Raw genomic sequence first — 14260 nt, 5'->3', positions numbered from 1 at the left:
GCGCGGGATACTAGGTACCTAGCAATAAAAAGGAACAAATTTGCAGGATAACAGCTTAACTTCAACGCGTTCACCCAGAATGTTGGGCTTTTTCAATAAGAGCGGGTTATGAGGGGTGCGGTGCTAACTTGCACGTTATTGTCACCGCTCACTTCCCTACAGCGCTGGTATTACAGGTTTACAAAAACCCTGCGTTATCAGGCAAGAAGTGAGCGTAGAGCAAAATTGAGCTCCATACCGCACTCCAATACAAGCTGGTTTTACGTGCTCGTGCACGATTTCCCCATAGACATCAATGGGGAGAGCTGGCTGAAAAAAAGTCTAACACCTGCAAATAAGCAGCGTAAAGCTCCGTAACGCAGCCCCATTGATTCCTATGGGGAAACAAAATTTATGTTTACACCTAACACCCTAACATGAACCCCGAGTCTAAACACCCCTAATCTTACATTTATTAACCACTAATCTGCCGCCCCCGACATCGCCGACACCTACATTATATTTATTAACCCCTAATCTGCCGCCCCCGACATCGCCGACACCTACATTATACTTATTAACCCCTAATCTGCTGCCCCAACATCGCCGACACCTACATTATATTTATTAACCCCTAATCTCCCGCCCCCAATGTCACCGCAACCTACCTACACTTATTAACCCCTAATCTGCCGCCCCACTATAATAAACATATTAACCCCATAAACCGCCGCAATCCAGCATTGCAAACACTAGTTAAATATTAACCCCTAATCTGCCGCCTCTAATATCGCCGCCACCTACCTACATTTATTAACCCCTAATCTGCTGCCCCCAACGTCGCCGCCACTATACTAAATTTATTAACCCCTAAACCTAAGTCTAACCCTAACCCTAACACCCCCTAACTTAAATATCATTAAAATAAATCTAAATAAAACTTACTATCATTACCTAAATAATTCCTACTTAAAACTAAATACTTACCTGTAAAATAAACCCTAAGCTAGCTACAATATAACTAATAGTTACATTGTATCTAGCTTAGGGTTTATTTTTATTTTACATGCAAGTTTGTATTTATTTTAACTAGGTACAATAGTTACTAAATAGTTATTAACTATTTACTAACTACCTAACTAAAAGAAATACAAATTTACCTGTAAAATAAAACCTAAACTGAGTTACACTAACACCTAACCTTACACTACTATTAAATCAATTACCTAAATTAAATTAAATTACCTAAATTACAAAAAAAACACTAAATTACACAAAATAAAAAAGAAATTATCAGATATTTAAACTAATTACACCTAATCTAATAGCCCTATCAAAATAAAAAAACCATAGCCTAAACTACCAATAGCCCTTAAAAGGGCCATTTGCGGGGCATTGCCCCAAAGAAATCAGCTCTTTTACAGACAACCCCCCAACAGTAAAACCCACCACCCACACAACCAAACCCCAAATAAAATCCTAACTAAAAAAACTAAGCTCCCCATTGCCCTGAAAAGGGCATTTCGATGGGCATTGCCCTTAAAAGTGCATTTAGCTCTTCTTCAAGTGCCCAAACCCCTAATCTAAAAATACCACCCAATAAACTCTTAAAAAAGCCTAACACTAACCCCCGAAGATCCACTTACAGTTTTTGAAGACCCAACATCCATCCTCAACGAAGCAGCAGAAGTCCTCATCAAAGCCGGCAGAAGTCTTCATCCAAGCGGCCGAAGTCTTCATCCAAGCCCGCAGCTTCTATCTTCATCCATCCAGCGCGGAGCAGCTCCATCTTCAAGACATCTGGTGCGGATCATCCTCTTCAATCGAAGTCTTCTTGCAGAATGAAGGTTCCTTTAAGTGACGTCATCCAAGATGGTGTCCCTTGAATTCCGATTGACTGATAAAATGTTATCAGCCAATCAGAATTAAAGGTGAAAAAATTCTATTGGCTGATGCAATCAGCCAATAGGATTGAGCTTCAATCCTATTGGCTGAGACAATCAGCCAATAGGATTGAGCTTGCATTCTATTGGCTGAATGGAACAGCTGCTCATTTACTGGTTTTATTGGTTTAGGGGTTAATAGGTAGTTTATGGGTGTTAGTGTACTTTTTAGCACTTTAGTGATGAGTTTTATGTTACGGTGTTGTATCGTAAAACTCATAACTACTGACTTTTAGTTTATGGTATCGATCTTGGCGGTATAGAGTGGATACCGCTCACTTTTTGGCCTCCCAGGCAGACTCGTAATACCGGCGCTATGGAAGTCCCATTGAAAAAGGACTTTTAGAAAGCTGCGGTAATTACGTTGCGTTACGGCCAAAAAAGTGTGCGGTACACCTAAACCTGCAAGACTCGTAATACCAGCGGTAGTGAAGAAGAGCCTTAACGCTGCTTTTTCACTCATACCGCAAAACTCGTAACCTAGCCGATATTTAGGCACTCATTTATAGACAAAATAGAATAATCTAATTCTCATACCTTAACTGAACATAATCTAAATTAAACTTTAAAGGGACATGAAACTCAACATTTTTATTTCATGATTTGGATAGAAAATACAATTTTAATCAACTTTCCAATTTACTTTTATTATTTGTTATTATTTGCTTCATTCTTTTGGTATCCTTTGTTGAAGAAGCAACAATGAACAACTAGGAGCTAGCTGAATCTACAGGTTGAGCTAATGACATCAGAAATATAAGTGCAGCACCCACCAGCAGCTCCTGAGTCTACCTAGGTATCCCTTTCAACAAAGGATACCAAGAGAAAAAAACAAATTAGGCTATAGTAGTAAATTGAAATGTTTTATAAAATAACATAACCTGTCTGAATCATAAAATAAAAAATGTGGGTTTTATGTTCCTGTAAAGCATAATCCATGTTCAAACAAATTTGCATTTGATAAAGAGGAATGGAATGGCAAAAGAAGCAATAAAAGACATGACCTGAAATAACTTATTAGTAAGGACGTGAACATTGTATGATTATTAGGCCTCATAAAGAGCTCATATTTTTATTTTTATTACACATAAAAATTAGCAGATAGAAAAGAAAAAAAATAATATTTGCAGAGGCTATAGTAGTTGATTATAACATACAGTCATGTGAAAAAGAAAGAACACCCTCTTTAAATTCTATCGGCTAGATTACGAGTTTTGTCGGTAATGGTGTGCGGTGCTAACTAGCAGTTTTCCCTCACCGCTCACCTACAAACAACGCTGGTATTACGGGTTTTTACAAACCCGGCGTTAGCCGCAGAAAAGTGAGCGGAGAGCAAAATCTCACCTCAATACCAGCACTGCTTACGGTAGCAGTGAGCTGGCAAAACGTGCTTGTGCACGATTTCCCCGTAGGAATCAATCGGCTGAAAAAAAAACCTAACACCTGCAAAAAAGCAGCGTTCAGCTACTAACGCAGCCCCATTGATTCCTATGGGGAAAATGCATTTATGTCTACACCTAACACCATAACATGAACCCCAAGTCTAAACACCCCTAATCTTACACTTATTAACCCCTAATCTGCCACCCCTGACATCGCAGACACCTACATTATAATTATTAACCCCTAATCTTCCGCTCCGGACACCGCCGCCACCTACATTATATGTATTAACCCCTAATCTGCTGCCCCCCAACATCGCCGACACCTACATTACACTTATTAACCCCTAATCTGCCTCACCCAACGTCGCCGCCACTATATTAAATTTATTAACCCCTAAACCTAAGTCTAACCCTAACACCCCCTTAACTTAAATATTATTTAAATAAATCTAAATAAAATTACTACAATTAACTAAATTATTCCTATTTAAAACAAAATACTTACCTATAGAATAAACCATAAGCTAGCTACAATATAACTAATAGTTACATTGTAGCTATCTTAGGGATTATTTTTATTTTACAGGCAACTTTGTATTTTTTTTTACTAGGTACAATAGTTATTAAATAGTTATTAACTATTTAATAGCTACCTAGTTAAATTAAATACAAATTTACCTGTAAAATAAAAGCTAACCTAAGTTACAATTACATCTAACACTACACTATAATTAAATTAATTAACTAAATTAACTATAATTAAATACAATTATCTAAAGTACGGACCCCCCCCCCCCCCACTAAATTACAAAAAATAATAAAATAAAACAAGTTTTTTAAACTAATTACACCTAATCTAATCCCCCTAATAAAATAAAAAAGCCCCCCAAAATAATAAAAAGCCCTACCCTAGGCATTCTATTGGCATTCTATTGGCTGTTCCAATCACCCAATAGGATTGAAGTTCAGTTAATGATAGTTATTTTATTTAGATTTATTTAAAATATATATTTAAGTTAGGGGGGTGTTAGCGACGTTGGGGGTGGCAGATTAGGGGTTAATAAATGTAGGTAGGTGTCGGCGATGTTAGGGATGGCAGATTAGGGGTTAATAATATTTAACTAGTGTTTGCGATGCGGGAGTGCGGCGGTTTAGGGGTTAATATATTTATTATAGTGGCGGCGATGTCCGTTTCAGCAGATTAGGGGTTAAAAATGTTTTATTATTGTTTGCGATGTGGGGGGGGGGCCTCGGTTTAGGGGTTAATAGGTAGTTTATGGGTGTTAGTGTACTTTTTAGCACTTTAGTTAAGAGTTTAATTCTACGGCGTTAGCCCATAAAACTCTTAACTACTGACTTTTAAATGCGGTACCAGGCTTGACAGGAGAGGCTGTACCGATCACTTTTTGGAAGACTCGTAATACCGACATTATGCAAGTCCCATTGAAAGTATAGGATACGCAATTGACGTAAGTGGGTTTGCGGTATTTTCGAGTCTGACCAAAAAAGTGAGCGGTGAGCCTGTCATTTCAAGACTCGTAATACCAGCGGGCGTTAAAAAGCAGCGTTGGGACCTCTCAACGCTGCTTTTTAAGGCTAACGCAAGACTCGCAATCTAGCCATATGGTTTTATGTACAAAACTAGTTAGTTAACAACATATAATGTAGTAAATGTCTGGAAAGTATGGAGTATGAGGACTATGTCAACAAAATGAAAGATTATATTTTCATTTCTCTTATACTGAATTTTATTGACCATAATGTAGATATATTGTTTCGAAATATAGAAATTCTATAATTTCCATTTGTTCTAAAAAAAACTATATATATATATATATTTTTTTTTTTTGCAGAGAAACAGCAGCATGACTATGCTACCAAATGGCAACATCCCACATGAAAATTCAATGCATGGTAAATTATTATTATTGTGATCTTATAATATGTTGCAAATGAGTGAGATATAAAAGGGACAGTCTCGTTAAAATTAAACTTTCATGATTCAGATAAAGCATGCAATTTATAACAACTTTACAATTTACTTTTATCATCAACTTTGCTTTGTTCTCTTTGTTGAAAGCTAATTCTAGGTAGGATCATGTGATAATCTCTAAGCCCTTAAAGGCCCCCCTCTTATCTCAGTGCATTGTGACAGTTTTTTTTACAGCTAGTTCATGTGTGCCATATAGATAACGTGCTTATTCTTGTGGAGTTACCTAGGAGTCAGCACTGATTGACTAAAATGCAAGTCTGTCAAAATAACTGAAATAAGGGGGCTGTTCGCAGAGGCTTAGAATCAAGGTAATCACAGAGGAAACAAGTGTATTAATATAACCATGTTGGTTATGCAAAAAATGGGGAATGGGTAATAAAGGGATTATCTATCTTTTTAAACAATACAAATTCTAGAGTAGACTGTTCCTTTAAATAGAAGTGTAGTTGGATTCTTAATAATTCTTCATCAGAGTGTTCAGTTTTACAATTTGCCATCTATTAAAGTGAGCTTGCAAACGTATTTCAATACGCTTCATATTCCTTTCAACCACATTGGTACGGATGACCATTAAAATCTCAGACATATTGTCAAATTAAAAATGATACTAAAACTTGGTTTAAGCTTTATGGGTACATCATATTATAGTACTAAAATGCAAAGCATTGTACATATATATTTCTAAATATCAATATAGAAATATCAAATACCAAAATAAATGGCAAAACATAAATTAATGTCAGAGTTTAAGTTGACCGTCAAAGACGAAAAAGCAGAGAAATTCCTGGTTTCAGCCCTCTCAATATAAATTCAAAACTTTAACTCTACACCTTTAGTTGTGATATTTGCAAGCACACACAGGAGCTTACAAAGTTTAAAAATACATTTATAACTAACTTTGAATTATTGTGCAATGAGGCCCTAACTTAGAACTTATTGGCACTTCTAAAGTCATCTTCCATGCTGAGGTTCTGTAACTAACTCAGTGATAGTAACATATCAGTCTCTGCAACCACTGCCTTTTAGAAATGTGCACCATATACAGGAATGGTTTAAACTGTTTATATATTTTATTTTACAGAATTAGATTTTTCTGATCCAGATGAGACTTTGGAATATGAAAATCAAATGGATGGAGCTATTACATTTTTGGCCTCTATTACAGACAACAAAGGACACGTAGACACAACCTTCGGTAATTTAACAAATATATGATGCAGTACTTATAAATAGTACTATTACCCCTTGCTCCTAAATGTTTTAATAGGATAATGGACATTTCCTATGTTGACTACAAGGACAGCACAAACAGACTGAAAACGTATTATATAAAAATGTGTTCTTGATAACATCTTAAATTTATTTAAGAACCAATATGGAACAAAACTACTATACATTTGCTATGAGCACCCCTGATGTCAGTAATAATGTGCATCTCCTCCTTGATTCCCTACTCCCATTACATTTTTTGTTTTCACATTTGTGTAGATGTGATATATATATATATATATATATATATATATATATATATATATATAATTATATAAAGCACATCCTTTATTTGCTTCAGGCCTTAACATAGGTCCCTGTATTTTTATATGTGTTTTTACATGTGCACTTTACTTTCCATATGTACATAATCTTCATGTGATATATATATATATATATATATATATATATATCCTATATATATATATATATATACTATTATATATATATATATATATGTGTGTGTATATATATAATTGTTCCAAACATGATAATAGAACAAACTCCTATATCTTCCTTTTCAGTTTCTTTTTCATATTATTTCTTATGTTTATGCTATAACAGAATTCTTTTGTTATAGTATACTTGGTTGGCAAAGGGTTGTTTATTTTTTTATTGAGAACATTTGCCACTATAAGTATTGAAAACATTAGTTCATTAAATACATTTTTAACTCCCAAACTTTTTCAGGAATTGATAACCCAGTATTTACAACTGAGGATGAACAAAACAACTGCCTGAGGTTTGCACCATGGTTGTCCAATGAAGATACAGTAGTTCCTTCCCAAAGGGCACGAGTACAGATACCTTATTCTCCAAACAACTTCAGAAGATTAACACCGTTACGCATCAGCAGTAGATCAATTGATTCCTTTTTGATAGCAGATGGTTCAGAAGAGCAACCCAGATCTTTTCTTCCAGAATCAACACATATGTAATTTGACATGAAATATTTTGAGAACATCTTAAAAACTTCTTTCCTTCTTTATACTCTCTTCATTTCTCCGATGAATCTAAATTCCTTTTTTTTTAAACTTTTGCTTTATAGCTAGAAAGGAAAAAGAGTTTACTGGGAAAATTTATCACATCCCAGAAAATATATTTGTTTAATATTATTACAATATTAGATATTATTAGTGTGTATATCTTCATGGATGGAGATATATATATATATATATATATATATACATTGCATGTATGACACCTGGACTCTACTATTTTATGCTTTAAATGTAGAACATATTTTTTGTTACCCTTATCACTGATATTTGAATCTAAAAGCTTCCACATATTACATATACTGTACATAGGTACACTCATGCAAATACAAATGGTTAAAATAATACATTTATGTGTTTCATATATACATATTAAATATGTATATATGAAATTTGCAGTACAGCCTGTCGTTCACGACTTGTTAATACTTTTTCTGTGTATTAACATGTTAATATCACGTTATTACATTTGTGTTTTTATTAGTAAAAAATAAACACATTATTTTAAATGTACTTGCTACTAATATTCAATTTTCTTTCCAAATTTTAACATCACCTTTTTTCCCTGGCTTTTTTTACTCTATAGATTTTCATTTATCTATATACTATATATATGGATACAAGATTTAAGTAACAATTTGCTTTGTGTTTCTGAAGAAGCATATACAAAAATATATTTTTTTTCTTTATAGATATTCCATATTTTCCAGTAAAAATAATGTAAAATACTATTAAAAAAGAATATGTTATTTTAAATTCTTAAAATAATTAAAAATATAAAGATTTAGAGACACTGCAAACACAAAAAGCAAATTGATACTCAGTCAGATTTATAATAAAGACTGCATTTGTGAAATATTTAAAATATTTATTTTTCTCATATATATTTTATTATACAGGTGACAATATTACTGGTAACTCTGAGGCATCAGAAAGATATACAGAAAATGCATCTGCTTGGATTAAAAATGAAACAAGCCATAATATCCTTAGTGCTTTAGAAAGGCCTTTAAAGGTTGTTCCACATTGTCTTCAACGACCATGGATTCCAAACTATTCATCTTTAGACACTAGGGAAAGGAATAACTTGTCAACCATATTGGAATACATGACAAGTGATCAAACACAACAGTTAAACCAATGGGAGACCATGTCAGATATTAATGAAATTTCCACTGTCAACTCTGGATATTGGTCTGAACCTATTAATGTTAAGATGTTCACACAACAAGCTAGTTATATGACTAAACAAGACTCTGAAGATTCTAATCACAAATACCAACAAGAGCAGAAACCTCTTCTTAGCACACGTACACCACTAAGATCTGCTGCAGTACGGCGTCTACAGAGCCGTCGTTCCTTCCATCAACCTAAATCTTTTCAATATCATACCAAACTGGAGAAACTAAGATCACTTCAGCCTTCGTGTCATGTTCCTCCTCATTCTCTAGAGCAGGAGGAAACTCCACTTTAAATCCAAATCTTTTTATGAAAGCTTGGGATCGTAAAGTTGAAAACGAAAAGACAATCTTAAAAAAAAATGTGACTTTAGCAATAAGAATATCACTTTTTCCTGATAGATCTAATGGTTTAAAACACAATGGGAAATATCCTCGGCAGCATAGCTCACATACACTTTAGCAGCACTTTCAAAACATTGTTGAAGTGCATTTTTCATATTTAATTATTTTCTCCTTTTTCTTTATGTTTTTATCTATTTCTTTCTTTCTTTCTTTCTTTCTTTCACATATACTGTATACCCAAACTATTCAAACAAAAATTCCTATTTTTTTTATTTATTTTCTTTAAAGTAGGATGAGTTATTTTGAAAAAAAAAAAAGACCAATGATAGACATTTTGGAATTTTGTTAGACTACAAAAACATTAACCAATACTTTAATACAACTCTTCCTTATGGGTCTCCTGTGATCATAAATTAAAATCTGTCCTACCAAGTTTTCAGAAGAAAATAATGGGTTTGCATAAAACCCTTTATATTTCATTTAAGAAGATAATGTTGACTTCCTTTGTTTTCCTTTGATATTTGTATAATAAGAAGACACCATGTGTCATTGTATGATTCTTTAGCTCTCAATAGCGAGTTTTACTTCAACAAATACGTTGTTCAAAACAATTCTAATGAGCTTGAAAAAATGTGGTAATGACTTACAGTGCTGAGGTGTTTTTTAAAGAGTATTTTCATATTTTCTTCCACAATACTTTGGGTTTTAAATTTTAAGTGTAGCTTTAGTTAAATATATTAAAACTAAGTAAATTTCTGTTAAAAAAACAAACAAAGATACATTTCAAAATCACAAAATTGTGTTTTATACCTAGTGTTAACAATGAAGGTTTATTACCTTTATCACTTGAATTTGTGTTATGGTAGACGGGTTATATTATATATCTACTGTTTTTTTTAATTTAATGCAGCTTGATTAAGATTACATATAGTCTTTAGGTTTAAAATGGTCACAGGTTATAAAAAATAATCTAGAGATTTTTTATGATTTTATATATTAAAGTTGGACAATGTCCATTAAAATCATCAAATACTTCAAATTTCAATATTTTATTTTTTTATATAATTTAGTTTTTTTTTGTTTTTAAGATGAGTACTCTACTTTTAACCAGTAAAACCAGTATTTCCTTTAGTTTGGTGGATCAGTTTTATAAAAACATATATGGAGCCACATTTCATAAGAAATAATATGTCTAACATATCCATTGAACTGTCTGAAATTTAGACAAACTGAGAAGGAACACCATACATTCTTCGTAAATGTTTAAAACCATGAAGACATTATTTCTAAATCCAGTACACAATTTTTGTTTCTTGTTCATGAAAGATATTCACTGGCATTATAACTAATTTCTGATAGATGATTATTTATTTTTAATCCAATTGTTTTGTTAAACTTTGTCCTCTGTATTATATTTGTCCTTAGCTAATCATCTCTGTTTAGTACAGATGCTATTCAATGAATGTATGTATATAGAAAATATATTAACTGTTGTCATTGCTCTTTTTCTTACATTTTTTTTAATGATTGACAATGAATGTTAGTATATGATAGGGCATAATGAATGCAATATCTGAAACTGTGGAATGATAAGAATACTGCTTGTATAGGTTTTATCACTAGATGTATATATTTACTTGAACATTTTAACCTTTCAATAAGTTGTTTGGGGTAAAATACCATTATATTCAAAACTGACTTGCTTAAAATTCAGGAATCAAAAGATTCCTTTTTTTTTTAGATGAAATGCACTTTAACATCCATAAACATATTCCTGGTAGATGCTAAACGTTGGGAATACACACTGCTACTGGTAAATGAAAAATTATAATTTTAAAACTATATAAAAAGTTGGAAATTTGCCATTTTGTTTGCTCTGTGTAGAAAAAAACCCCCTAAAAGTTAAACACTTTTTTTTAATACAGTAAATAATTTGGCATTAAGTGAAAACTTTTCATCAGTTTGAAACTGGAATATGATCCAACCTTTAAGTAATACAATAATTATTTTTAAGTTATATTTACATATAAATAAATATATATATTTACATATAAATAAATATATATATTTACATATAAATAAATATATATATTTACATATAAATACATATATATATTTACATATAATATATATATATATATATATATATATATAGACACACACACACACACATATATATATATATATATATATATATATATATATATATACTTTGCATCAGTTTGTGCTCTCTCTAAATACTACACTTTTTATGGCAAAAAATATATAATCCAATTGTTAATAAATAATAAACAAAATCTGTATTTTAGATAACTAATTATTTAGATACACTGTCAACTTATACCAATAATCATGAGCTAACTATACTGTATGAGTCAAATAGCACAATTATTTAAATGTCCTGGATTTTCACTTTATTTTGTAATTATTAAGATACCAAAGCAAATATTTTGGTGCAATATGGATTTTTTGATTAATAGGCTATATAGTTTGTTGACTGTAAAAAAAAATAATCTTTCACTAGATGTCTATTTTGGGGAATATTTATGCTACTGAGAAATCAGCAATGCAAAATGCTGAAAATGTAATTAATAAATATGCTGTAAAATCTATTTATGGATCTTCTACTCTTTTAATAAATATTTTCTAATTCCTGAAATCATTGGTGTAGCTAGTATTTTTCATTCTCTTAGATCTTCAAAAACAAAGTGGGCACACTTACCGCTAGATCTAGAGTTCTGCGGCCAAAGGGGTACGTTAGCTACGCATGCTTTTTTTCTCCCGCACTTTTAAATACCGCTGGTATTTAGAGTTCACAGAAGGGCTGCATTCGGCTCCAAAAAGGGAGCGTATAGCATATTTACCGCCACTGCAACTCTCAATACCAGCGGTGCTTACGGACGCGGCCAGCTTAAAAAACGTGCTTGTGCATGATATCCCCATAGGAAACAATGGGGCCGTTTGAGCTGAAAAAAAACCTAACACCTGCAAAAAAGCAGCGTTCAGCTCCTAACACAGCCCCGTTGTTTCCTATGGGAAAACACTTCCTAAGTCTGCACCTAACACCCTAACATGTACCCCGAGTCTAAACACCCTTAGCCTTACACTTATTAACCCCTAATCAGCCGCCCCTGCTATCGCTGACCCCTGCATTATACTATTAACCCCTAATCTGCTGCTCCGTACACCACCTCAACCTACGTTATCCCTATGTACCCCTAATCTGCTGCCCCTAACACCGCCGACCCCTATATTATATTTATTAACCCCTAATCTGCCGCCGCCAATGTTGCCGCCACCTACATACACTTATTAACCCCTAATCTGCCGACCGGACCTCACCGCTACTATAATAAAGTTATTAACCCCTAATCCACCTCACTCCCGCCTCAATAACCCTATAATAAATATTATTAACCCCTAATCTGCCCTTCCTAACATCACCGACACCTAACTTCAAGTATTAACCCCTAATCTGCCAACCGGATCTCACCGCTACTCTAATAAATGTATTAACCCCTAAAGCTAAGTCTAACCCTAACCCTAACACCCCCCTAAGTTAAATATAATTTTTATCTAACGAAATAAATCTTATTAAATAAATTATTCCTATTTAAAGCTAAATACTTACCTGTAAAATAAACCCTAATATAGCTACAATATAAATAATAATTATATTGTAGCTATTTTAGGATTAATATTTATTTTACAGGCAACTTTGTATTTATTTTAACCAGGTACAATAGCTATTAAATAGTTAATAACTATTTAATAGCTACCTAGTTAAAATAATTACAAAATTACCTGTAAAATAAATCCTTTCTTATAATTTAAAACTTCAAAATATTATTCATATATCTAACCTTCACTATGTTATAAAAAACAGACTCATAATTTAATTAAATTATTGTTTAAATTTAAAATTACCCAAAAAAGGAAGAGATATTCTATAATGTATTTTTATGAGCATATTCTTTTGTTAATTGTAATGCATTATTGAATAACGTCCTTTATCATTCTATAGATGCAAATATATGCTCATTGCTTTTAATTCCTAATATTTTGCTTTGAAAAATATGAGATACATCTATTGACTGATAGGATCAGTGCTGCAATCAGGGGGTGAAAGGGGTTACTCCATTCAGGGGCCCACTGGGCTAGAGGGGCCCGGGCTGGTTTGGGGCCTCCTCAGGGCCCCCCTTCTGACCGCTGCTCTAGAAATTTAGTATATATTGTAAATCCAACTTCCTGTTTCATACAGGAAATTGGATAGCATCACCTCTGTATATAAACCGGCTTGTGAACACAGCAACTATACCCAATCATCTGCTTTTACTAATGCTTTTATTCTGCTCTTGAAAAAGACTTGTTATAAGTTGAAACGCGTTGAGCCAATAAATATATCTTTTTAACATAGTTGGAAGACGTTTGGTATTCTTCTCTGCTGTGACAAGCCGGATTCTCCTTTTTATGGAGTAAGTTACTACTTTGTTTTTTCTGTATGCACTGGACAACTCTTGGTCAATTTGAGACTTTATTCAGTTACAGACCTATCTACCAGCTCAGGATATATCCTGAATACCTCATATTTGCTCTGGGGACTTCCATTGCCTAGAAATACATCACATCGCAGCTGAACTCCTACATTATATGGAGTGAGTATACTGCACTTATATTCACCGGTTTTTATATATACCTCAAGCCCTTTTTTCTCTTCATCATTTAGAGAAATATTACTCCACAGACCAGCGCCATCTACTTTTCTATTGCCATTTGATCAAGACAGTCATAGAGGAGAGACTGTAAGAAGGCTGCAGTCTTTTCTAAAAGGAGAGTATCAGTTCTTGGTTTAGTTTTAAGTGTTAATTTTCACCTTGTACTGTGTATTATATTCTATCTTTTGTATTTTCTAGAAATTTAGCCTGGTGTGTCTGGGCCCAATCTAGGCTGCAGGGCTGGAACTGCAAGTCCTAAAATGCCTGCAAATCAGAGAGAGAGGAGCTCCTGCCCAAGTTGAGGGGGAGGTTTTAGTGCAGAGCATCTTCCAGCCTCCAAGTGCTGGGGATGAAAGGACTACCGGAGCTGGCTTTGAAAATAGAAGAGAGAGATAGACAGGATGGGGAAGGGCATTGCAGTAGCTTAGTATTTTTAGTGTCTGCATTTAGAGAAG

The 14260-nt window shown here is 33.3% G+C and overlaps 1 protein-coding gene across 1 annotated transcript in view; it reads left to right on the top strand.

Annotated features, from left to right (window-relative positions):
- The window catches only part of SLC9A3 (solute carrier family 9 member A3), a 79614-nt gene extending 72107 nt beyond the window's left edge, over window positions 1–7507 (top strand). The window contains exons 14-16 of the mRNA XM_053715787.1: window positions 5161–5221; window positions 6382–6495; window positions 7260–7507. Of these exons, the coding sequence (XP_053571762.1) occupies window positions 5161–5221; window positions 6382–6495; window positions 7260–7507 (423 nt within the window). The remainder of the gene's footprint in view (window positions 1–5160; window positions 5222–6381; window positions 6496–7259) is intronic.
- The last annotated feature ends 6753 nt before the right edge of the window (window positions 7508–14260 follow it).

The sequence above is a fragment of the Bombina bombina genome, chromosome 5 (assembly GCF_027579735.1).
Source record: "Bombina bombina isolate aBomBom1 chromosome 5, aBomBom1.pri, whole genome shotgun sequence".
In the NCBI taxonomy this organism is placed as follows: domain Eukaryota; kingdom Metazoa; phylum Chordata; class Amphibia; order Anura; family Bombinatoridae; genus Bombina; species Bombina bombina.
This window is presented reverse-complemented; position numbering and strand designations above follow the sequence as displayed.